This window comes from Cydia pomonella, chromosome 3 (assembly GCF_033807575.1).
Source record: "Cydia pomonella isolate Wapato2018A chromosome 3, ilCydPomo1, whole genome shotgun sequence".
Taxonomy (NCBI): domain Eukaryota; kingdom Metazoa; phylum Arthropoda; class Insecta; order Lepidoptera; family Tortricidae; genus Cydia; species Cydia pomonella.
In genome coordinates, this window is record NC_084705.1 from 30,272,296 (window position 1) to 30,299,428 (window position 27,133).

Here is a 27,133-nt window from a genome sequence, read left to right on the forward strand (position 1 = left end):
GATCATAGATTCACCCCAGATAGTCAGACCAAGATATGTTGGCAGTGATTTTGTTAGTAAATGTCATAATTTCATAGATTTGACGTTTAAAATAAAACTTGCACTATCTGGACAGCCAAAATCACTGCCAACTTATCTTGGTCTGGCTCTTTTATTATTTAATAGCACGACAACATTCGCAAAAATGGTACTGTAAAGGACGTTCTGCTCTTCTGACTTGTTCCCACATTTAAATCATTGTAGAGGATTTATTTCCTGCGAGGGACATACAAAGATATAATAGGAATAAATATTGTTTTATTGCAAGCACTTACTGCACGCAGTGGTCGGGGATGTGCGTCGGTATGTGTTGTTGCGTACATAGCTCCATATACACGGAGGCGAGTGCGCACGCCTCCACGCCTGACAGGCATTCTGTTAAGAACGGCGCGGCGTCGATCTGTAGACAAAAATGATAGACTTTACAGGTAGAAACTGAGAAATATACTGGTAACTAGAATAATGTCCTACTAAGTCAAATATCTCAAAAAAAAATTAATTGCAAACTTATACTTAGAGGCGGCAGTAGGCGTGGGCGACTTGGGCCATCGCCTACGGCCTCGCGGTCCGAGGGGCCTCGCGCCTCCAATACGTATATCTCGGACACAACGTACAAATGTTATTTTTTCTTGTGCCACCAGAAGGCCTCGCTAAATGTAAAGTACATCTAGCGAGGCCGAACATACAATTTTGGTCTTGCCCCGCCACTGCAGTTATACTTTAGTTTCTATAGCTAATAATGTCATTTTCAATGTCATTTGTTATTGAGATAGCTCTTTTTGGCTTAAGAGAGCGGAATATAGATGTCTCAGCCACAATAAAAAGGTAAAAAAATTATTTTATAACAAATAAGAAGTACCACATTTTATCGCTGCTCGTATTATAGAGATCCAAACCAAAATAAAATTAAATAAAACTCACACTGCAGCCAAAGATAAATAAAAAGACGCTCACCACAAAGATTTTCATATATTGACTGGCCTGTTCCTATATCTATAGCAGGCGCGTAATTATATTGCTGTCCCGCCCATGATGCCGGCTGTCAATGTCACTGTGCGAGCGGGATAGCAATATAATTATACGCGTGCAATAGAGATAGAAACAGGCGAGTCAATGTACGAAAATCCTTGTGGTAAGCGTCTTTTATTTAGTTGCGATGTCATACGTCGCACTACCCGTGTTGATTAAATTCTCCTAGTCCCAACTATGCTCCATATCTGATTGTTTTACACGCAATAGGAATCATTCTTGGCAACGTGGTTTTCCATGTTTTATACACAGCTGTAAAAGTTGGACCTTCATAGTAACTGCAAACACAGCGAAGCAAGGATGTAACGGTGACCATATTCTTAAAAACTTCTCGCAAGCTGTATCGCTTTTGGCCTCGTGGTTTTCGACTGGCACGAGGCCGGTGGAAGGTTCCAGACTCCAGCTGTGTCCTAGGTCTTATATACAGCTGTTGCAAATGGATTTCTAGCTCGGTAAAACTTACCAAAGCGAAGCACGGATGGAGCGGCGACACCTTTTTCTTAAAAACCTTATAAGCCGTATCGTTCTTGGCCTCGTGGTTTTTGACTGGCACGAGGCCGCTGGAAGGTTCCAGACTCCAGCTGTCCTCGGTCTTATATACAGCCGTAAAAGGAGGATTTAAAGCTTTATAGTGACTCACCACAGCGAAGCAAGGATGCAGCGGTGACACCTTATTCTTAAAGAACTTCTCGCAAGCCGTATCGTTTTTGGCCTCGTGGTTTTCGACGGGTACGAGGCCGGTGGAAGGTTCCAGACTCCAGCTGTGACCCAGGTCGGAGATGCAGGTGGCGAACGTGTTGTTGGAGAGCTGCAGGTCGTCGTATTGCTCGTTGTTGTAGGTGCCGAGGAGGCCACCGAGGGTTGCGTAATACCACCCTGACAATTAGAAAACTCTTATTTATTTATTTAATTTTAATTGCACAATACATGATAGTGGACTTAATGCCGTATGGCATTCTCTACCAGTCAACCAATGAATCAAACTAGAAAGATTAAGTAGGTGCAAGGTCTTTTAAACTCTTCTGATATAAAAGCATTGTACAGTCAAGGTATTAAATATCGATACGGACAAAGTGCCAAAAATATGTATACATGACCTTATTGCCTATATATTACGATAGTGTGTACATATTTTTGTCACTCTGTCCGTATCGATATTTAATACCTTGACTGTACATCTCAGCAACCGTCTGAATAGCGCGGCAAGGCTAAGCACATCCTACGTGGAAATTAAGAACAGTAATTTCTATGATTACAGAACTAATTCAGAGGAAAGGATTTATTGTAAATAAAAATTCAAAGTGCAATTACAACGGTATTTTTATGGTTTATTTTTTAAACCAATAAAACCAGATACCATCAGATACCATAGAATTTTTTTTTTTCGTAACTCTAGTATTTGATTGCTGTTTGGGTGGTAAGAAAAACCAATTATTATTTTTCTTCTTGTATTCAATACGAAACCGTTACTTTTCTTTCATTTTTAGCAACTTATCAAATTAAGCTTGATTTGACAGCTGTTGGGCAACAGAAATACCTTAGAGTCTAGCCAAGATGGCAATCTTGCATCTACGTAAATTGAACACAAAGTTTGTGTCAAAACTATCAGATGCTTCAAAAAGTCACTTGACTTACGTCCTAAAACTACGTCCAAAAGAGAGGTATGGGCACTGTGAATGTCATCTCGCTTAGTGTTGTAGGGCACAGCACAACGGATGTCATTCCAGATCTAGAGCAGAGCCCAACTGGGGAAGTACCTCCACCTTACAGAAAACCGCAGCCAAATAACACTAGACCCTACTCATAGTGTTGTGTTCCTGCCGGTGAGTAAGGTTGAGCTCAACGAGGGTGCGGGATGTTAGGGTCGGCAACGCGCATGTGACTCCTCTGGAGTTGCAAGCGTACATAGGCTACGGAGACTGCTTACCAGGCGGGCCGTATGCTTGTTTGCCACCGACGTAGTATAAAAAAAATACTTTCTCCATACATTAAGTTTCGCTTAGCGGTTTTTATCAACCTTTCCCATCCTGGCTAGGCCCCATTGTGTATTCTCACCCGTGACCTGCAGTTTGCAGGTGTGGAACATGAAGTTGCACTGTATGTCCAGCCCGTTCTGCGACTCCACGGCGAGGGTCTCCGAGTTGCGGTCGACCACGTATTCGTCTACAACTGCTGGTAGGTTGAGAGGCACTGAACGTCCGATTGATATTTGCTGGAACAATTTGTTTAGTTTGACAACGATTCTTTGTGCACTACAATATACAATAACGGTTTATGAATTATTTCATTAGTAGTAAATGGAATAAGATGCGGAATAGTACTTAAAATAATCCTGATATGATAGAGAGCTTTTCAGTCGAACGTGTTTAGGCAACGAAGCAATAATTTTTCTACGGGTCATCTAAAATAATACTTGTTTTGCTATAAAACTTTAGTAAAATAAAAATTAGTAAGTATCTCAGTATCTCAGTAGACAAAAATGTAGTACAATAGTGCATTGTGCAACGAGGAGGGTAAGTGAAATTTTGTACACGAGGGCGGTAATTTCCTACAGCCGCAGGCTGGAGGGAATTAAAGACCCGAGTTTGCAATATTCTTACCCCCCGAGTTACACACAATGTTTGTCATCACACTTGCGAAGAAATTTTAATCAAAATAATTCTTAAATACGGCGACATTCAAACATTCGTCCGCCATTTTGGAATTTCTTGACAGGTGAGGCATCGAAGGCACAGACCTATGCGGCATTCAGCCACGATTGAAAATTACGTAAACATATTTTAAACGGCTGTTAAGTTAATCAAATTATATAATTTTAAACATAAGCAAAAATATTAAATTAAAACGTCAGTATTTTAAAACGAAAACTCATTTATGCTACTGAGTTTGTAGTTATAATAAGTGACATAATTAAAGGAAAAAGCTATAACTCCCTAGGGAAAATCTTTTTCGAGCAAGCGTGATGAAAAAGACATAAACGCACAAGCGACCGCCTGCCCGTTCCCCAGTTGTTCTTTTCTATGAGAGCGCAGCGCCACGTGATTGGTCGTTTTTATAGTCGACTACAGCGTATCGAAATTAATATTATAGTTGAGTTGGGAGCCGATACATGAAAAGTATCATTACAGTCGCCGAGTAGAAAAAATACAAAATATTGTACCTAATCTCTACATATGGGTTTCGTAGTCACCTAGAAACCCCTATATTTTCACCATGTCCGTCTGTCCGAGGATTTGCTCCGTGATCGTTAGTGCTAGAAAGCTGCAATTTGGCATGGATACATAAATCATGCATTATGACAATTTTCATTTGCAAAAATTTTAATAAAAAAAATTGCCCTAACAAACCTTACCTCCTTATATAAATCGATGTGTATCAAGTTCTTCTTAGTGAGTATCACCAGGTTGTACCGTCCCTGGTCGTTGCTCTCCATCAGCACGGTGAAGTTACCCTGCTTGTAGTCTTTAGTCAGCAGGAAGGTGCCCGGCTCCGATATGGTGAACACTCGCTTGTCGAAGGTCACCAGCGTACCCTGTCCAGTCATCATTGCCATGCCTGGAATGAAACCCATGATAAGAATCACTCGCAAAAATTAAGTGAGATGTTCCTGATAGAAAATAAAAATGTGTTTCGAAATATTTAGCCGATGGTTCATACTAATTGTAGTTAATATAAATCCATTCGTCGTCGTCTAAAGGCGTCAAAAAAGCTTTGCAATATCTATATCCATACCTTAAAATAAGTTTTTGGCAAAAATTTCATTTTTGGTACAAGCTTTTATCGCTGACTGTACCTTTCTTTCGACAGGCAACGAATACTTATCGAGACAATTCTAAAGAACCCAAACACAATTAAGTTGAGTTGTTTTATCACAGATTTCCTGTGGCTACCTCCTGTCTCCATCATCAGATCAGCTCGGTGGTACCATAATATTGCATTGTCACCCGACTTACATATGTATGCAAATTTACAGCTTCATTGGAAATCGGGAAGTGGGTCAAATTTAACTTGCAAGATTTGATTACAGACAACGGGACAGGTGAAACTAAATAAAAGCTTGTTAAAAAATAAAAACATTTTGGTGACCCGCATTGGTAAGTGCAGTGAGACCCTAAAGTCTAAACGCTGCTACTACTACGCTAGGGTACGTGTCTCGGGGATTAACAGGGAAGCGTAGGTAGTTTTAGGTTCACATTTATGACAAAGCCTGTGGCGGATTATCACTTATGTAAATTGGACGAAGTTTGTTGCGGATTCTGTTTTGTATCTATGCTTTTGACGAAGCATTCATAATTAATATGACTTTGACTTGACTTTGACTTGAGTTGACTTGACTTTGACTTGAGTTTGACTTGACTTTGACTTGACTTGACTTTGACTTGACTTTGACTTGACTTTGACTTGACTTTGACTTGACTTGACTTGACTTGACTTTGACTTGACTTTGACTTGACTTTGACTTGACTTTGACTGGACTTGACTTGACTTGACTTTGACTTGACTTTGACTTGACTTTGACTTGACTTTGACTTGACTTTGACTTGACTTTGACTTGACTTTGACTTGACTTTGACTTGACTTTGACTTGACTTTGACTTGACTTTGACTTGACTTTGATTTGACTTTGACTTTGAATATTCGCTGTCCTCGAGTAAAGTCTCGGTAGCTCAATTAGCAGAGCAATATGCTAGTGATCCAGAGTCGCGAATTCGAGACTAAATTCTTCCATTTTTAATTTATTCGTAAGCTTTATGGTATAATTTGTTTTCATTTCTGCGTTTTAAAGCTAGGAAATATTGTTACCTCCGAACGGCGGCATGACGTTGTTAATGTCCATATACGGGCGTATCTCGTAGTAGTATGACCAGATGCTCTTGTTCGTGGTCAGCCATTCATCCATGAAGTCCCTCACGGCGCGGTACTCGGGGACCTCGGAGAAGTCGGGGCTCCGGTTGAAGGCGTGCCAGGACATGGGCAGCTTCTGTTCCAGGAGGATCTCGCCTTTGCGGGGGTCGAAGATGAAGTTGGTCTTTGGTGTGCGGTGGCTGAAAATTATCAGAACTTTAAAACCCTTTATCTAACAATTGTGTCATACACAGCATCGTCTACACTAGTTACTCGTCCAGCATCGATGTATTTTTGTTTGTAGATAATACATATAAAACACTTTTATTTCAAAGCCTAGTAAAGATCTGTTAAAAAGTAACTGCTCGACCTTTACCTAGCACAAGTGCGATCGTGTGTGGAATACTGTTCGCATCTGTGGGATGGTTCAGCAAAATACCAGCTTGAGGCGCTCGAGTCAGTTGAGAGGAGAGCCAAGAGAATCATTAATGATGACGATCTGACGAATGCTCGACTCCAAAGTCTGAAGCATCGTCGCAAGGTTGCCAGCCTAACGATCTTTTACAGGATACATTTCGGAGAGTGTGCCGAGGAACTGCACAACCTTATTCCTCCGTCCCCATTTCACCATCGGACTACCAGACAATCGGCACTCCGGCATCGCTTCATGGTAGGTATTCCACAAATACGCACGAAGCGTTTTGCTTCAACATTTCTTATGCGAACTGCCAAGGAGTGGAATGCCCTGCCCGAGTCTGTGTTTCCGTATGAGTACAATCTGGGTCTCTTCAAGGCTAGGGTAAATAGGTATCTCATAGGTAAGCGTGCTCCACCGTACACCGCATCATCACTTACCATCAGGTGAGATCGTGGTCAAACGCTTGCCTATCGTTATAAAAAAAAAAAAAAAACGCCAATAGAATAGCCATTCGTCAAATAGCTGTAAGTAAAAATTGATCAATTTGTTTGGCCCTAAGGTTGACCGGTAATGAATGCCATCTGGCATTACGTCCGCCAATAGGGATGTATTCTGTATTTAAAATAAATTAATTCACACCATGCACGAAATATAACAGCAGATAATTATTATAATTATGGAAGTTAGATGTAAGGAATGCAATTTCCATAGGCAGAACTGTTGCAAAAGTATCCAGCTATCAGCTATAAATAATAGTTCCAAAACTCTCCAGAGTAGCGCTAGAATAGCTAAGAACCTAGGAACCTAGGTGTTATTGACGGAGTGAAGTGCGCTGTCTATGATTTGATTTTTTTTTCAAATATTCTAGGTATTTTAGCGCCACCTATTTAAGGTTTTTTGATGGACACTTTTTAGTACATGGAGATTTCATTCCTTACCTCTACCTTCCATACCTGCCATAATTATAATATTAAATTTTTCACGTCACGTCACTATAACAGTCTTCATATAAATTCCATATTGGCAAATCATTTTGACAGTTCTAAATAAGAAACTGATTTGACTTGTAGGAGAATACACTATAATTTTTTTGTACCTATTTTGTGCGATAACTTTATTTTTGTCCTTAGAATATAATTTTGTTTTTTGACGACAGACTTTGTTTTTTTGGTTCGAGCAACACCGGCTTCCGTCGATTCGACTACAAATCATTCTGCCATTTTTTGCGGGGGGAAACGTGCACACAGTCGCATTTCTCACTCACTACATACAAAATCCCTTGTGTAATGACGACACAAATACATAGAAAGTGACACACGCCAAAGACAAATTTTGCACACCTCGATCTCTTTTTATGTACGGACGAGTCACAACATGCACCGCCATAGGTACAGTTGTACCTATGCTTCGGCAGAGGGGAAATAGTACGAATGCCGCCTCCCTTTCTGGTGTTGCTCGCAGTCTTGAGTTCACAAGGCCCTATAAATTAAATCAAAGTAAAATGAGTTCTCTGGCTATGATAATAAGACTCACAGTTCCTCGTACTGCAGCGCAGTCTTGGCCATGTCGGTGACCTTGTCGTAGACGATGTCGAATATCTTGTCGCACGCCTCGCCGATCATGAAGTAGTCGTACCACCATTTCAGACGTTCGTAGGCTTCCTTGTACTGTCATAAGAAAAAAACATAATACTTGTATACATAAGGTGAGTAAGGTTGCCAGAGCTCAACGAGGGGGGGGGGGGGGGGGGAGTTTAGGGTCGGCAACGCGCATGTAACTCCTCTGGAGTTGCAGGCGTACATAGGCTACGGACACTGCTTACCATCAGGCGGGCCGTATGCTTGATTGCCACCGACGTAGTATAAAAAAAAATACATATACGTATAGGCACTACGTAATAATTCAAGTGATTGTAGATAGTCTCCTCAGAAGCTTTTAATAATAGTTCTACTCATCATAATTAGCTACTTGACAGTTTTTTGTAAATAATGTCAATCGATCTTTATTTTTCTGATCAAATGTATATATAACACTCATGGCATTTAAGAAATACAAAGGTCAGATATGAGATTTAAAGTCTGACGTTCGCACTCGACGATTGAAACGCCTCTAACAAAATGATATTGTAACGTGACTTGCTATTTTGACCCTGAAATATTACGTTTATGTATATAATAATAATAATTCAGCCTATATACGTCCCACTGCTGGGCACAGGCCTCCTCTCATGTGCGAGAGGGCTCTGGCTATAGTCCCCACGCTAGCCCAATGCGGATTGGGGACTTCACATACACCTTTGAATTTCTTCTCAGATGTATGCAGGTTTCCTCACGATGTTTTCCTTCACCGAAAAGCTAGTGGTAAATATCAAATGATATTCGTACATAAGTTCCGAAAAAGTCATTGGTACGAGCCAGGATTTGAACCCGCGACCTCCGGATTGAAAGTCGGACGTCATATCCACTCGGCCACCACCGCTTCCTTTATGTAGATATTTGTAATACAATTTATTTTTTTAATAAAATGTAAGGAATCGAATGGTACCATTTTTTTTAAGTCAAAAAAAAAATGTGTTGTTCATTTTCTAAACATTTAGCTAAATTTTGTTACCTATAATATTCAACATGTGTCAAGTACCCAATTAAGTTCCATCTGAGTCATAGGCCGAATCCCGTTCTCTTCTACTTCCTTATTTGAGAATTTAAAAAGTTAACGAAACAAAAAATAGCCCTTACCTTTTCCCTCACATAAACGACCTGCTGAGTCTTCAAGAAGTTCTCCCAGCCGTTTTTAAACTCGGCGTATAGTTGAACGAATTCTTCTTTGAAGGGGATGTACTTCTCGATCTTGCCCCAGATCACGTTCCAGAACTTGCTGCTGTACTTCTTGATGTTCGTCAGGAGGTCGTTGGTCGTCAAATCCTTGTAGATTCTGTAAGATATCCAAATAAATACATATGCCGGGCCAATGTTACACAAATAGATACCTAGGCTCAATAAGACTTGTTTTTGGGGGTAGATTAGTGTATATACAACGTGTCTCTACTCTCTAGACATTGACAGAGATCCAAAAAATATGGTAAATTATTTGATTATAAATTTTTTTTTAATTAAATTAATTCAAATAATCAACAAAACATTGGAGCATACTGTATTAGTCTTTCACAATGAATTAAAGTGACACTAGTGACATGACATACTTTTTAATTACTATATATCTACATACAGGCTGTTAAGAAGTATTTAAAAAAATGTTTATTTCAGACCATCTGATCCATATTTTGTTAGTTAATCCGAAAAACTTACATCCTATATTAGTACATACATAAAAACACATATATATTAACTACTTATTACATAAACATACCTAAAAAATCGTAAATCATTAATTTCTCGGTTAATTTATAATACTGTGGCGTGTGGAATGAGACTTTTGGTGAGAAATACTCTTATTGACACGTCCTTCATCTATGTCCAGAGGGTAGAGACACGTATAAAATATAGACAGATAAATGGGAACTTAAATGTACAGTCAGCAATACTATTCGCTTAGCACCTTTACATACAAACTCCTATGCAGCGGGCATAGTACAACGAGTGGGGAAGGTTATCTTCATACAACGCATCGCGCGCGGCTTGTATGTGTGTCATAGTATCTATCTTACGTCGCCGCACGCACACTCAAACAAAATCTCGAGTCGAGATTCTCGACCCGTTTCTCAGTGCGCCAGTTGGGGCCTTTGTTTGAGTGTGCGTGCGGCGACGTAAGATACTATAAATAATAAATAAATAAATATTATAGGACATTATTACACAAATTGACTAAGTCCCACAGTAAGCCCAATAAGGCTTGTGTTGAGGCTACTTAGACAACGATATATATAGATAATACATAAATATTGATAAATACTTAAATACATAGAAAACACCCATGACTCAGGAACAAATATCCATGCTCATCACACGAACAAATGCCCTTACCAGGATTTGAACCCGGGACCATCAGCTTCGTAGGCAGGGTCACTACCCACTAGGCCAAACCGGTCGGCTATGGCGCACAAATACAAGCCGCGCGCGGTGCGTTTGTATGAAGGTAACCTACTTCCCCACTCTGTACTATGCAGCTAGGGCACTTTTCTCTGCATCTGACTGTACATAGAAAATATCAATAACTGTAGAAGAAATATTTGTGCTCATCACAAAAACAAATGCCATTACCGGGATTCGAACATATTAGGACCTTCAGCTTTGTAGGCAGGATCACTACAGACTAGACTAGAAGCCGTTGGTTGTTATTTCCTATTTGAATATATAGGTCATACTGAGCAAATTTTACTATGGGACCAACCCCAAAATCGCGAAAAAAAAAGTAATATCCCATAGAAAATGTCAAGGTCAGACAGCCAAAATGTATGAAGCAGCCAATTTTTTGTTGGTCTCATAGTAAAAGTTGCTCAGTATGAACTAGGCTCAGGAATATCCCTGTAAATTATTGCAGGTGATTAAATAAACACCATGTAATAGTATTTTATGCAACAGTTGTATAAGAAGGGTCAAAAAAGGCGAGTGGCGTGAGTAGGAAAAATATTGTATGCAACGTTGTATAAGTAGGTCAAAAAATACTCGTGGCGTATTCCTTTACAATGTTCGCCTACGCCTTCGGCTCCGGCTCACATTGTAACTCACGCCACTCGCCTTTTTTGACCCTTCCTATACAACTGTTGCATAAAATACTATAAGTCGATTCAGTCGTCACTCGGCTTAGAGCCACTAGTTGTATACATATTTAAGCATACTTACTTGTCCATTTCCTGTCCAAACGTCGACACATAATTAAAGTAATGATTGTCCGTCAACTCCTGTTGCCGCTTATAGAAGAAATCCATGATTCCCCTCCACACGGTGAACACAAACGATTCAGTGTAATGCAGGACCTTGAAGAACAGGGGCTCCATGGACTTCAGCAGCTGATGCCAGTATTTGGCAAGTCTAGTTGTCGCATTCACATAAGTAGACTCCCAATACTCCAACAACTTCATATGTAAGTCTCTCACGAAGGTATCATATTGCATTATCATAGATTCAAGCCTTGATGATACTAAATCCATGAAATCGGCGTCCAAAAACTTGTTAGCGGAATCTAAGAAATTCGAATAAGCCATTTTGATTGTATCTACGACGTATGTCAAGCTCTGTTTTATAGACTGGCTTGTATTGCCCATCATACCCCACATGTCATTCACGATTCCTGGGAGACTTTCTAAATGATTTCTAATCGCCATTTCGTCTAAAACGTAATAAGTGAATTCAACTACATCTTTAACGTAAAAGTCATTCGCGTTATAGGACTCATTTAAGTACTGTTCGAATGTGTCCAAATCATCTTTAATTACGTGTAAGTCATTTAAATCATCAAGGAAATCGCGTATTCTTGGTTTAGCATCGTTCCAAATATTTCTCAACGCCAAATGGGATTCCATGGGCGCTTCTTTAAGTATGACCAGGGTCTCATTGATTTGGCTGTACATGTATTTGAGACTGTAGACAGCAGATTGCTTGATCTCGCTGAAGATGGTGGGTCGCCAGATGATGGAGCTGGTGAGGAGTCGGGAGTGGTTGAGGCGGATGTAGGATGCGAGATCCACTGTGGTGACGTCGTCGAAGTTTCGCCACGCGTTCATTTTTGCTGAGCGGGTGTCGACGATCATACCTACCACGTGGTAGGATATATCTGCAAAAATGTAAGTTATTGTCAATTTGCGAAAGAATTACGTACATACAAACAGATGATCGTTAACCCTTTTTCAGGCCGCACAAATCTACAAGGTATTCCCAAAAAATTCAAATATATTCAAATAAATCCCGCTGAAGACAAGTCATATTTTCCGAAAGTGCAATCTAATTTGAACTTTAAATCGGATGGCTAAGGTCGAAATTCTATTGGCGCGTATGTGGTCGATAAATCGTACTATGCCTGGAAAAGGGGGAAGGAAGGTAATAAAGTTTTGCAAAAAAAAAAGAAACGACTTTTAAAAACAATATGCCATTTTTTATGTACTTGATCTTCAGTTGTTCTTCACCACATGTAGCTTCCCCAGAAAATTGAAGAAGTTAATATAAAAACCTAGCACTGGAACGGTCCTATTGTATTTAGTATCTAATGAAGGTCAAGTTCTTCATAGAAACTGCAGGAAGCCCAGTAACGTTGCCGGTCGGTTTGGTGACGATCGAATATGAAATAATCCGGGTATGTTAGAGAGAGAGAGAGGGACAGTGCGTGCGAGAGAGAGAAAGAACTTACCATCGGTACTGTTGTAGTGTCCAATCAAGCTCAGGTCCTTCATAGAAAGCGTGGCAAGTCCAGTATCGTTGCCGGTCTCTTTGACTTGATATGTTAGAGAGAGAGAGAGAGAGAGAGGGAAGAACCTTACCATCAGTACTGTTGTAGTGTCCAATCAAGCTCAGGTTCTTCATAGAAAGTGTAGCAAGTCCAGTGTCGTTGCCGATCATTTGATTTGGGAAAATGCTATAATTTAGAGAGAGAGAGAGAGAGAGAAAGAACTTACCATCAGTACTGTTGTAGTGTCCAATCAAACTCAGGTCCTTCATAGAAAGTGTGGCAAGTCCAGTGTCGTTGCCGGTGGGCTTGTTGACGCGTGCAAAAATGCGATAATCCGGGTATGTGAGGTCCCATTTACCGTTCACTTTGTAATAGTATGTTTCGTTTGCGCGCTGAAAAAATCTAAGTATTAATTTGTTATCAATATAAGTAAAAACTAATTATATACAGGATATTACGTATATATATTCGAATTAAGTTTTGTGTTAATAACATTGAGATATATAGAATACTCTTTATTAGCACACATCAGAAATCCGATATGCAATTAGAATGACAATAGCAGAAAAATTGGAATGTAAGTTTTTTATGGGATTATAAACAATGTTAAGAATTACAAGTAGTTATTGTTATAGGTATATCAGACACCGCTGTCCCGTACGGACGCATTTTATTTCCTGTGTTGCGACTTTTTTTTCGGCGATTAAAGCAGGCAATTAATTATCTGCATATTTTTGACCATTAGTCAGAGAAAAGGAAACTCTTTTACCTGCAAATCTTCAAAAAATCGCATTTGTACTGGACAACGGTAGACAAAATCATGGAATGCTTCATTAGAATCATCAAGAGTTAAAATAATAACACGTTTAAAACACATACCTCCCACTGCACCGAACTCTTATTCATATCCATCAAAAACTTCGTGCTCCTCAGCTTCTCATAGAACAACGTCTTCTGGAACTTGTAGTAATTATTCAGATAATACCACCGACTATGTATATTTATATCCGACTTCATGTCCAAGTCCAGATTAGTCGACGGGTGTGTGCACTTGAGCGCGAATTTGTAGTCTCTGATGGGTCCGTTGGAGTTGTCGGTGAGGACGGAGCGCAGGCGGAGGTACTCGTTGTCGTAGTCGGAGTACTGCAGCTCCGCGGACAGGTTGGACATGACGGACGGGGTGGTGATGTAGGTGCCTTTCAGGGTCACGTCCTGAAATTAAATGGGAGTTAGTAATATTGGCAGCCCTTCACAAGGTGTTAGTGTCCAAGCTTCTAAGCAGACGCACCAAGATCCGAATCTATAAGACCCTGATTCGCCCAATCCTAACCTACGGATGCGAAGCATGGACACTAACACTCAAGGAAGAAAACATGCTGCTAGTTGCCGAGAGGAAAATCCTCCGTAAAATACTGGGCCCCAAACGAAGACCGGATGGAAGTTGGACAGTCCTTAAAAACCGTGAGTTTGAAGACCTAGTGGCTGAACCTATCATCATGGGAGAAAGTAAAGCCCACAGACTCCGTTGGTTGGGCCACCTTGAGAGAATGGACGAAGATCGGAAAGTTATAAGAGCGTACCTGGGTCGCCTAGCAGGAGGACGTCCTATCGGACGCCCTAGGTATCGCTGGAGCGACATGGTGGAGGCGGATCTGCGCGAGCTTCGCGTCGACAATTGGCGAGAGGTCGCACAGGACCGAGAAAAGTGGCGCTGTCTTGTGTCGGAGGCCAAGTCTCATTTTGGGTCGCTGAGCCAACGGAGTAAGTAAGTAAGTAGTAATATTGGAATAAAATAAAAGAGATGAACAACATTTACAAGCATTTGAGATGTGGTGTTGGCGAAGGATGGAAGGAATAAGTTGGACAGAAAGAGTAACCAATGAAGCCGTCCTAAAAAGAGTGAAGGAAAAGAGAAGCTTAATGAGCATTATTAAAAATAGAAGAGGAAAAATGATCGGCCACCTGTTACGACACGACCAGTTCATCAGAAACATTATAGAAGGGAAAATAAATGGAAGAAGAGGGAGGGGAAGACCAAGAAAAAGTTATATGAGTCAAGTAAAGGATCATGTAGGGGCCGTGTCGTACCAGGACACTAAAGGGCTGGCTTCAGATCGACCGAGGTGGAGACAACTTCATCAAGCTGCGCCGACAAGAGAGGAGAAACTTACTAAGGACCATAGAGAATAGACGAGGCAAAATGATAGGTCACTTGATAAGACACGACACTTTTTTTCTATTTTGGAAGGCAAGATCCAAGGTAGAAGAGGAAGAGGAAAACCACGAGCAAGTTACACGCAGCAACTAAAAGGAAAAGCAAATGTCGTGTCTTACAGGGACCTAAAGAAACTTGGCCGAGGACCGCGAAAACTGGCGTCTACTCCACCGACAAGAGCCATTCTCTTAAAGTGATGAGAATATCATAGCGTCTGATCAGGACCGGAGTCAGTGGAAGACTAGAGCTCTACACCTCAGCAGAGGGTAACAGGATGAAAAGAAGAAAATAGTGTCTGAAAACAAAATTGATATTATACAGTATAAGTTGCTTCATCTTCAACTTATTTTTGGGCTTCGGTTACTGAAACAATCTTAATTCTTGAAGATACAATTTTAAAATTGTTCTACATTTGTAATTTAAAATATATATTACGTATATTTTTGTTATTTATTTTCTGTAATTATTTTAATGTTTTCTCTTATAACAATCTAAATATATTTAATAATTAAGTAAGTGACAGTATAATTATTGTTCGAATAAAATAAAATTAAAAGTATCAAAAAATAAACGAATATTCACTTGCTTTACCTTTTAATTACAGTGATATTCAGAATAACAGAGAAAAATGACGGCAGTATCGAAAAAATATTTGTGAATCAGCCATTTCTTTATGAAAATATTTATGGACCATGCAAAGAAATAGTACCTAACTCATGAAAAGTATTAGAACTGTACTATCTCATTAAAAACACTCCCGAAATCATCAAATCACACTTAGACATTATCTTCATAAACCTTGTCTCATGTCATTTAAAAAGATTCATCAGGCAGAACTATTCGTAAAACAATAACTGACCTTTCTAAAAGACGGATGAGAGAGTGCCAGATCTACAGCGTGTACGTTCCCCTCCTCGGCCGGCGGATTCTCCCACTTGCCCCTCAGTTCCGCTGTCTTGTTCTCATCTCGGACGTTCCAGTTGAGAACAGCTTTGCCGTCGAGAAGTGTGTCTTGTAGTCGGTATATGCCGACGAGGTTGAAGGTGCGGAGCGGGTACCAGACGTTCATTATTAGCTGCTGCGATTCGGTCTCCGCCTAAACAAAGTTAAATTGATAACAACTCGATATTTTTTCACGAGATTCACCTTGAAATGATCTAAGAAATTCAGTTCCAGTCGTTTCCACTTAACTTCGAAACCTTACCTTACATGGCGACCTTACCAGACTCATTTAGAAATGGAAGACGATGCCATGATGTCAAAAATGATACCAAAACACATATACAGTGTGTCCCTAGCCATTGGACAAAGCCGAAATGTACATATGCATTAGGGTATTTAGAACCAGTGTACAAAGTATCATAACAACCGGTGTAGCGGTTTCGAAGAAATTAACAAATTACCATATTTTACTTTGGAGCAGCCAGCAGCCTGTATGTATTAGTAGCTCCTAAGGTAATATCCTTAAAGAATAGTATGGAACCTTCTTCGACCTTTTTGATTATTATTCTTATTTATGACGCTAATAAGCTTCTGACTTTTGAAAAATGTCATCATTATCAAATATTTCGAACAAATTGTCAAAAACACTGCCAAAGATTAACACAGTGTGTTTCTTTTTGTTGACGATTATTGCACATAACTTTTGTTCGATTTTTTTTTCTTTTGTTCTAATTTAAAAAATATTAACATCAGAGCATTCATGAGAAGTAACCCTACGTGGGATTTCAGGGTTTGTCCAATGGCTAAGGTCACCCTGTATATGAAAGTTCCCACAGGATCTAATTATCTAAAAGTTCCATAATAAGAAAATTAACTTACCGAGGTCATATTAGTCACGTGCAAATCATAATTAATCCAAGTATCCGCCGCCCACTTAATCTTGCTGCCCTGTTTAAGCTCCTTGTCGATCGCTTCATACTCGTTCTCGAAGGTCAACGTCCTGTTGCCGTGTATCGCGGTCAGCTTGAGTTTCTTGCCGGCCTCGTACGTGAACACGTCCATCACGCCGGTCACGTTGAAGCGCGTGGCGTTTTGCAGGTGGAAGACGGTCGCTTGTTTAACATCCTGGGATTTGAAGTTAGATTGAAAGCGTCTGTCATTAGAACAGGTATTTTGGTTTGTTTTGCAGACATAGACAAGACGAAAGTCCGTTTCTTTTTAAATTTCAATCCAAAATGGAATTAGAGCGTTTCAGCCGTCTCACTTTTAGTGGGCACATTTTCCGAATGAAATGTAGGTTATTATAATATTTTTTGAATATTTATTTAGAATCTAAAAATACCTACTAAATGTAGATTCGCTACGTCTACTGGATATATAAAAACGTCAAAACGCAGTAGGCACTGCTACTTCCAAAAAAATGTGTCCAGAAAAGTGTTTGGACAAAATGGTTGATTATACAATTAATTAGCCTTCTATACTTATCCTGTTCTAATTTCTAGACTCGCACCTGATTTCAAAAATTTAATCAAAATGCATGTTATTTTCATAACTGTATCAGATTCAGAGAGCACTTATATTACGACCATTATCATAGCTTTTAAGAGGAATTCCTAGTTGCGATTCTTGCATACAAACGCTCTCGACTGTTTCCTCCCTGGATTTTTAACCGGGAGCAATGATTTTTTCAGATAAGATCAATATCATCAATATCTGTGCCGCTGTTTTGCTTTTTTAGATTATTTGATTTCACAGAAACTTCCAGTGCCTCGAAAATCGGCTCAACTGAATTGGCTGCAAAAAAAGGCGCAGTATACAAATATGACAACAAATATCTAAAAATTCTAAACATAGCGGCATAGATTATTTCTTCCTCTTGCAGCTTCCAAAATTTCATAATAATTGGTTGCGTTTTGGAGGAGGGAACCTCGACTTTTGAGTTGTTGCGTGGGAATTTTAGTCCGAGCTGCAGTTGTCCTTATCACACAAATACACTCCCGCCCACCGCAGCGCGACAGAATCATACCTTCAAAAATTCGAGATTTGAAAAGTTGCTCAGCTAGAAATTGCTCTTAAGTAGCCTACTAAAACATCAGTATTAATACTCACAGTGTTACCAGTGTCATCATACTCGTGTATATACTTGACGCCGACCGGCATGCGGTCATTGACGACCTCGATGTCGGTGGTGGCCAAGTCCAGGTCTCTGGAGCTCTTGCTCAGTATCTGCCTGAAGGATGCTTGGACGAAACGCTCGAGGTCGAAGTCTACAGTCGCGTTGCCGGTGCTCTCTTTTTCACCTGTGTAAAATAAGGTTTTTTATAAGGGAGCATAGACTGTAGGGGGCAGCAGAGTAGACGTCAGATTCGGCGCGAGGTGTAAATGTGACGTTCTGCTTCCAATGTAGCCTACAAGATGGCAGAACCACAACCACAATGCACAAGAAAACGTATAAAAACGGTAGATGGCAGCACTTGCTTTGGCGTGATGTGTCAATGTACATGTTTATGTTTCCGATTCAGGCTACAAGATGGCAGCCCCTCCAACACGCACCGTCCTTATAGGGACCGTGCGCGTTGGAGGGTCTGCCACGTCACGTGTTTTATTGTGCATACTTGCATAGTAGGTTCTGCCATCTTGTGGGCTACATCGGAACAATGAACATCACATTTACGCCTCGCGCCAAAAATCTGACGGCTCCTGTGCTCTGTGCTGCCTCCTACAGTTCATGCACGCTCCCTATGGAGTAGGTATGACAAAAAATGACTGTTAGAAAACGTGCGTATGTTCAGACATTTTTTTTTTAAATGTAAAATAGAGTCGACCGGACAATACCGGACTCCGGTCCTATATAGAAAACAAAGAGCATATAACCACTACGTTTTAATATAATCTAAACGTAACACTTAATACTTAATTATTCTACGTCGACAGTTCGACACATCGTTAGCGCGATGTAGAAAACGTGTCGACCGGTACAGCGCCATCTAGCGACCAATTTGGTCAACAACACCGTTAAATGCTCGCATGGATTACATACCCTGTACGTAGACATAGTCGGTGTTGACAAGATGCTGCCTCGCAAGAGGAAGCGAGATGGAAACAACACCCGCCTGCCTGAAGCTAGCGGGTTCTTTCGTGTATGTGTGCGTTGTGTTCACCGCGGCGGTCTTGTTCGGCCAGAATAAGTCCACGTGGTTGTCCGATTGCTCTTCCAGGTTGTTGATCTAGGGAATAAAAGAGATTCGGATTAAATTTGACTGAATGACTTTTATTAAACTGGTTGTCACAAAATAAACTATGAATTTTGTTGACTTTTCAAAAAAACAGTAAGTTTATTAAGTTAAGAGTTCATAAACGTCACAGGCAATTAATATGATTAAGATCGCACCTTTAATAGTCAAATCTTATTTGACATCCTTGATTTGTGCTTGAAATCGGCTACTTGACTGTTATTTAGGGTTCCGTAGCCAAATGGCAAAAAACGGAACCCTTATAGATTCGTCATATCCGTCTGTCTGTCCGATTATGTCACAGCCACTTTTTTGTAAATAATGTCAAACGATCTTGATTTTCCTGAGGATCAAATGTCTATATAGGACTCATGGCATTTAAGCAACACATAGATCAGAAATGACAGTTAAAGTCTGACGCTCGCAGTCGAAGTTGGAAACGCCTCTAACAAAATGATAAGGTGATGTGACGTCACATCATATAAGTCTGTCCTAAATGTATGGAAGATCAAGGAAATTGCCATTTTGACCCTGAAATATTGCGTTTATGTGTATAGTTGTCATACAATTTATTTTTCAATAAAATGTAAGGAATCGAGTGGTACCATTTTATTTTCTATTTTTGAAAGACAAAAAAAAAATTTTTTTGTTATCTTCCGAGCGTTGTATTTTTTATAATCTCAATATAATTTTTTTAATTCCAGTTTTTTATAATGGATGGCTCATTTTCTATCCATTTAACTAAATTTTCAAGTTGTTATTTGAAATTAACCATTGAAATAATAACTTTCGTCAATCGTTCACTCGTATTCTGAATAACAGGTTACGCACTAAGAAAACACCGCCATGGAAATACTTTATGTTTAGGGTGGAGTGAAGATTGTAACCTCTCATAACTCTTCAAGTGTCGTTTTCGAGTTATTGGAATTTTGATTTAATTTCAATTACTCAAATTTGAAATTTAAATGACGTAATCGGTCGGGAGTAGACGGCCTGGCACTCCAACGGCTATGCGATGGACAGATCAAGTCATACAGTCTAAGTCCCCACTCAATCGGTGAGTGCAAAATGCTTCGGTTGGAAAGAGATGGGAGAACTCCTAAAAGACAAAAATACGATCAAATACTCACGGTAAATATAGATTTGAGCCACGGCAGCCGCTGGAAGGGCGTGGTGACGTTGAAGTGTCCGTCCGTGTGCCGGAACCCTCCGTAGCGGATGTCCACTTCACCAACCTTACTGGTGCCCGGGTAGTGCATCTCTCCTCTGTTATGAATAAAATAAGGTATTGTCAACATAGTCAACTTCAGCTGATGGTCCCGGGTTCAAATCCTGGTAATGGCATTTATTCGTGTGATGAGCATGGATATTTGTTCCTGAGTCATGGGTATTTTCTATGTATTTAAGTATTTATAATTATTTATATATTATATATATCTTTGTCTAAGTACCCTCAACACAAGCCTTATTGAGCTTACTATGGGACTTAGTCAATTTGTGTAATAATGTCCTATGATATTTATTTATTTTATTTAACAACATCATGATCAGTCTTGTTGCAGTCATTTTTCGAACATTTAATGGACCCGGGTATGTCCTTAAACTACGTCCAAAATAAAGGTATGGGCACTATGAGTGTCATCACGTTTTGTGTGGGAGGGCACAGCATAGCGGATGTCACTCCAGATCTAGAGCAGAGCCCAACTGGGGAAGTTGGAGGGTTCCAACTTACCTACAGAAAACCGCAGCCAAACACTAAACCCTACTCATAGTGTTGTTCCTGCCGGTGAGTAAGGAGTCCTCTGGGGGTTGCCGGCGTCAATAGGCTACGGAGACTGCTTACCAAGAGGCGGGCCGTATGCTTGTTTGCCAGGCGGTAACTGCCTAGTAGACGTCCATTCCCACTGCGTCCACGTGAAGTATGAGACAGAAATAAAAAGGTAACAACGACCAAACCGGTCTTATTTTCGGTTTTATTTTTTTTACGCGGTATGGATGGTTTTTGACAAGTTTGATGATGGATTTTGTCATCCTTCATAATTAATTGAATTGACGACCGGTTTGGCCTAGTGGGTAGTGACCCTGCCTACGAAGCTGATGGTCCCGGGTTCAAATCCTGGTAATGGCATTTATTCGTGTGATGAGCATGGATATTTGTTCCTGAGTCATGGGTATTTTCTATGTATTTAAGTATTTATAATTATTTATATATTATATATATCTTTGTCTAAGTAATAAATAATGTAATAATGTCCTATAATATTTATTTATTTACAACACTACAGTGGGTATGCACGTTTGCAGCTGTACTTGTACGATACTAACTTGACAATCTGGTATCCATGCACGAAGTCCTTCTCGTAGATCCCGTACAGGTCCAGCGTGGCCTCGTGGACGTACAGCGGGCTGCTCAGCACGTATTTGAGTTCGCGCGTCTCGTTCATGTCCCAGCGGTAGTTGACGAGGTTGTTGATGGTCTTGTGCTGACGGTCCTCGGTCGTCCAGAAAACGGTCGCGTTGCCGTCGAAGTTGGTGTCCTGGAGGACCATCTGGAGGACATTGTTGTGTGATTAGAAAACGTATGTATAACTGTCCTCTACCTACCACTTCATACGCGTAGAAAGCATAAAAGACTTGTTACTCTCAACTCAAACAATAGGTGTCTTCTTCGACAGTTCACTATGTCCCTCCCCAAATTTTATACTAGTAGGCAAAGTAAGAAGAAATTACTTTACAAATTCTGCCGGCATACAGGCTATATACTCTGCTTAGGCCGATGAAAACGGAATAAAAACGGCATTCTGCGGGCTAAGCACGGTCACATTTTTATCGCCTATCACGTTCTAACAAGTATGTAAGTGGGAGAATCAACTTTTTAGCGTCACTCGTTGCCATGGTTACGATTAGTTGTCCAGGGGACAAAAGTTCATTGAAATACTGATTTTATGGTACTTAAATGTATCAAACTTGCGTTTTTGTGGTCGTTATAACCAATGTCCATAATGGGCCCCCTACTAAGCATGTTAATAGAACGTCTCTTCAAACAAACTGTGCCACTGTTGTCCCTTGGACAACGGGACAGGATAACAAAACAAAAAAAGTTGATTCACCCAAGTGCGAAAGTGACAGGCATAGAGACAGGTGATAACAATGCAACCATACTGCCACCGCAGATCATACTTGTTAGCGAGATGAGACTGGCACTAAACTCAGCTGCCCAGGTAAGTGTGAGGGTAACGAAATCTGTAACTAAAGACCGAAGTACTCGAAGTCTACTCAGAGCTTCGAGCAACACCGGGAAGGGAGACGGCATTCGAACTATTTCCCCTCAACCGAAGCATAGGTACAACTGTACCTATTGCGGTGCATGTTGTGACTCGTCCGTACACAAAAAGAGATCGAGGTGTGCAAGATTTGTCTTTGACGTATGTCATTTTCTATGTATTTGTGTCGACATTACAGATTGGATTTTGTATGTAGTGAGTGAGAAGTGTGACTGTGTGCACGTTTCCCCCCGCAAAAAATGGCAGAATAATTTGTACGGTAAGATATCGCTCGGGCTCCTCCCTTCCGATGTGTCGGAAGTCGGTGTTGCTCGAAGACTTAGAGTTGGTTGGAAGCTGTATTTATGAAACTTAAATTTGAAACTTCCTAAGCGCGATGTAATAGTATCGACGCATCATATGTATACGAGTAACCAGTGGGACGACACTCCTGTCGGGTATTCTCGGCTCCGTTCGGCTCAGCATTGCTCCGAGCAATTATTAGGGTTAGCACAACTTGACGTCCCTTTGCGTGCACTACCACAGATAAGATAATGACTTAATTTTGACAACCGAACGGGATAGTGCCATACATCAGAAAAGGACAGCATGATTCGTCCCTGACTCGTTGTCAAACTTCGGTTTTGCAGGAAGTGTCATTCTGTATGGTAGTAATATTGATTATTCTGTCGTACAACTTGCCGCTGCAGTGCCTTGCGGACTAGGGTATAGGACAGAAATCATATATAGCAACTTGCAGCAGCTCGTAGACATAGATGTAAATTATATATTAATACTTACCTACTACTTGCCTCTCAAGCCAGTAAGAAAGAATAAATGCTCACATCCTACTTGCCTCTCAAGCCAGTAAGAAAGAATAAATACTCACCTCCTACTTACCTCTCAAGCTAGTAAGAAAGAATAAATACTCACCTCCTACTTGCCTCTCAAGCCAGTAAGAAAGAAAGAATAAATACTCACCTCCTACTTGCCTCTCAAGCCAGTAAGAAAGAATAAATACTCACCTTCTACTTGCCTATCAAGCCAGTAAGAAAGAATAAATACTCACCTTCGACTTGCCTATCAAGCCAGTAAGAAATAATAAATACTCACCTCCTACTTGCCTCTCAAGCCAGTAAGAAAGAATAAATACTCACCTCCTACTTGCCTCTCAAGCCAGTAAGAAAGAAAGAATAAATACTCACCTCCTACTTGCCTCTCAAGCCAGTAAGAAAGAATAAATACTCATCTCCTACTTGTCTCTCAAGCCAGTAAGAATGAATAAATACTCACCTCCTACTTGCCTCTCAAGCCAGTAAGAAAAAATAAATACTCATCTCCTACTTGTCTCTCAAGCCAGTAAGAAAGAATAAATACTCACCTCCTACTTGCCTCTCAAGCCAGTAAGAAAGTATAAATACTCACCTCCTACTTGCCTCTCAAGCCAGTAAGAAAGAAAGAATAAATACTCACCTCCTACTTGCCTCTCAAGCCAGTAAGAAAGAATAAATACTCATCTCCTACTTGTCTCTCAAGCCAGTAAGAATGAATAAATACTCACCTCCTACTTGCCTCTCAAGCCAGTAAGAAAAAATAAATACTCACCTCCTACTTGTCTCTCAAGCCAGTAAGAATGAATAAATACTCACCTCCTACTTGCCTCTCAAGCCAGTAAGAATGAATAAATACTCACCTCCTACTTGCCTCTCAAGCCAGTAAGAAAAAATAAATACTCACCTCCTACTTGTCTCTCAAGCCAGTAAGAATGAATAAATACTCACCTCCTACTTGCCTCTCAAGCCAGTAAGAAAGAATAAATACTCACCTCCTACTTGCCTCTCAAGCCAGTAAGAAAGAATAAATACTCACCTCCTACTTGCCTCTCAAGCCAGTAAGAAAGAATAAATACTCACCTCCTACTTGCCTCCCAAGCCAGTAAGAAAGAATAAATACTCACGTTGCCTCTCAACCCGTAACAATACCAGTAACACCAGTCCTTTATTCGGCTACTATATCCTTTGCTCTGCTCTTTGACAATACAATAAATGAACATCGCGTATCGCTAAAACTAGGGACACAAAAAAAAAATACTTACGTTGCCTCTCAAGCCAGTAAGAATGCCAGTAACATCAGTCCTATATTCGGCTACTAAGTCCTTTCCTTCACCTCGAGGGCCGGTCACGCTGCCATCGACGTAGATCGTATGGACATCCAGGTTAGGTTTTGGCAGGATTGCATTGATGATGAGCTTGATTCGTTGGTTCATAGCGAGACCGAAGGACGCGTTTGCACCGATTCTGGGAGAATATTCAATATAACGTTTTAATAAATAAAAAAGCGGCCAAGTGCGAGTTGGACTCGCCCATGAAGGGTTCCGTACTATTTATGACGTATAAAAAAAAACTTCTTGGTACCTCTCATTCAAACCAATTTTCGGTGGAAGTTTGCATTGTAATGTACAGTCAGCGTCAAATACTTCGTAGCAGTCAAAGTAGCCAAATAGTTCGGTACACCATATATTTAGTATGGTGTACCGAACTATTTGGCCACTTTGACTGCTACGAAGTATTTGACGCTGACTGTACATCATATATTTTTTTTAGTTTTATCATTCACTTATTTTAGAAGTTACAAGGGGGGGGGGGGGGGGGCATATTTTACCACTTTGGAAGTGTCTTTGAGTTTCAGTTCTAAGTATGGGGAGCCCCCAAAATTTAATGTTTTTTTTTTCTATTTTTGTGTGAAAATCTTAATGCGTTTCACAGAATACATCTACTTACCAAGTTTCAACAGTATAGTTATTATAGTTTCGGAAAAAAGTGGCTGTGATATAGACGGACAGACAGACAGACATGACAAATCCATAAGGGTTCCGTTTTTTGCCATTTGGCTACGGAACCCTAATTTTTTTCCATTTGGCTACGGAACCCTAAAAACCTCGTATCGTACTCATATACAATTTAAAAAAAAAACATTTATAAGTTTCCTAACTTAAATGTAAAATGCACGAGCACGTTTCCTATCTATGTAAGAAAGTCAATATCAATTATAAAAATGTTTTGAAACAGTCATCTCATGTTTCGTACCAATTAAATGTTCATACCCAATTAGCTATTCTGGTTTTTGCGCTGTGTTTCGTCCAACGATATTTATCAGCAGCTATTTATTGGTTGAAGTATTGAGCATTAATTCCATATTTATTGGTGTCCGCAGGATAAAGGAAAGTTACGAAATAAACGAAGTAAAACCAAAACAATGGAAACATAGACAAATATAATTGAATCCTCAAGACATTTCTTATTCTAGTAGTTATAAAAGAATAATAAAACTTACTGCCAAATGTGGTCGAGATCCATTTTGAACCCGGCATCGTTCTTTAAGAGTCCCTCTGGGGTAGTGCTGTTACCGAAGTAGATGTCCAGGTCTACGCTTTTCTTAATATCTTTGAGGTTCTGCTTGCCTAGTGCCTAAGGAATTTATTAAAATGTATACAACACAAATACAAGTTACAGTGTGTTAAAAATCCGCGCACTTAATATAACACATCTTCCTCGCGTTGTCCCGAAATTTTTGCCACAGCTCATGGGAGCCTGAGGTTCGCTTGGCAACTAATCCCTAAATTGACGTCGGCATTAGTTTTTACGAAAGCGACTGCCATCTGACCTTCCAACCCAGACGGTAAAGTAGACCTTATTGGGATTATTCCGGTTTCCTCACGATGTTTTCCTTCACCGAAAAGCGACTGGTAAATATCAAATGATATTGTATACATAAATTCCGAAAAGTCATTGGTACGAGCCGGGGTTTGAACCCACGACCTCTTGCAATCGCAAGGATTGCACGCTCTTACTACTATAGTCTGTATCTTTAGGTATTTAAAAAAAGGTAAACAAAATCTACCCTCAAATGGCTCCTTAAGGCAGTTGAGGGTAGATGAAAACATTACATGATCAAATAATGTAGGTTTAAAGTCAGGTCGTTCAGTGACAGATCCAGGCAGTTTTGTATTTGGTTGGTTAACCAATAAATATTAAAACGATCCGAAAATGTACAAATTGTTTGTTTACGTGCTTCACGCACTTTGTATAATATGACACTTATTTCAATTCATATATACCTACTGCAAACTACAATGTAAAAGCAGACACACTCAAGGCTATTGGAAAAGGGTAATGTTATATACTAAATCTATAAAAAGTATTAGAAAATACGTTTCAAAATAAAGCAACACAAAAAACCGAATTAAAACCGAAATAATCAGAATCAGTTCAGAGGGTCATTTTGAAACTTTCCTAATATCAAGTTTCAAAATCTTATTAAAGAGTTTCTAATAAACAGTGATCCGTTTGCAATACCTTTACATTTCAACACACATACAGAGAGACCAGATACCATGATTGCATCCACGTCACAAGGCGACCCTGCCAAAGTTCCAAACTCTACCAATATTTATGTTACGATACCTTTATATACAGATCGCCAATCAGGAAACTCCACTTTAGGTCTCCATTCCCCTTCATGTCTGGCAAGTCGTATTTGCATGTAAGATAACCAGTTTTCGGACCGAAACTGAAACAAAATGTCATACATTCGAAATTAGTTAAATGTAAACATTATGATGGTTACAGGATTCTCGCGGTAACGCTCAAAATATCAAGACCTACATGCAAATAGAAGTGTCTACCGTCTGCTTTAGTTGAAATATTTAAAGATTGTCTGACATTTAATTGGCTTACCACAATATTTACCTATATGCATCCGACGAGTGTTTATGTGACAAACTGGAATCGCATGTTAGCGTTTACTGGTG

General features: G+C 40.0%; 1 protein-coding gene across 4 annotated transcripts in view; it reads right to left on the minus strand.

Annotated features, from left to right (window-relative positions):
- The window catches only part of LOC133516534 (uncharacterized), an 80,217-nt gene that overhangs the window by 11,496 nt on the left and 41,588 nt on the right, over nucleotides 1–27,133 (minus strand). For all 4 annotated transcript variants that reach the window (XM_061849524.1, XM_061849525.1, XM_061849526.1 and 1 more), the window contains 19 exons: nucleotides 26,787–26,892; nucleotides 25,657–25,790; nucleotides 24,419–24,620; nucleotides 21,386–21,609; nucleotides 20,191–20,326; nucleotides 18,868–19,054; nucleotides 17,937–18,127; nucleotides 16,707–16,952; nucleotides 15,745–15,981; nucleotides 13,550–13,882; nucleotides 12,897–13,062; nucleotides 11,131–12,061; nucleotides 9,067–9,262; nucleotides 7,865–7,998; nucleotides 5,872–6,113; nucleotides 4,421–4,623; nucleotides 3,124–3,280; nucleotides 1,709–1,944; nucleotides 315–439 (listed from right to left, as the gene is read on the minus strand). In XM_061849524.1, the coding sequence (XP_061705508.1) occupies nucleotides 315–439; nucleotides 1,709–1,944; nucleotides 3,124–3,280; nucleotides 4,421–4,623; nucleotides 5,872–6,113; nucleotides 7,865–7,998; nucleotides 9,067–9,262; nucleotides 11,131–12,061; nucleotides 12,897–13,062; nucleotides 13,550–13,882; nucleotides 15,745–15,981; nucleotides 16,707–16,952; nucleotides 17,937–18,127; nucleotides 18,868–19,054; nucleotides 20,191–20,326; nucleotides 21,386–21,609; nucleotides 24,419–24,620; nucleotides 25,657–25,790; nucleotides 26,787–26,892 (4,386 nt within the window). The remainder of the gene's footprint in view (nucleotides 1–314; nucleotides 440–1,708; nucleotides 1,945–3,123; nucleotides 3,281–4,420; nucleotides 4,624–5,871; nucleotides 6,114–7,864; nucleotides 7,999–9,066; nucleotides 9,263–11,130; nucleotides 12,062–12,896; nucleotides 13,063–13,549; nucleotides 13,883–15,744; nucleotides 15,982–16,706; nucleotides 16,953–17,936; nucleotides 18,128–18,867; nucleotides 19,055–20,190; nucleotides 20,327–21,385; nucleotides 21,610–24,418; nucleotides 24,621–25,656; nucleotides 25,791–26,786; nucleotides 26,893–27,133) is intronic.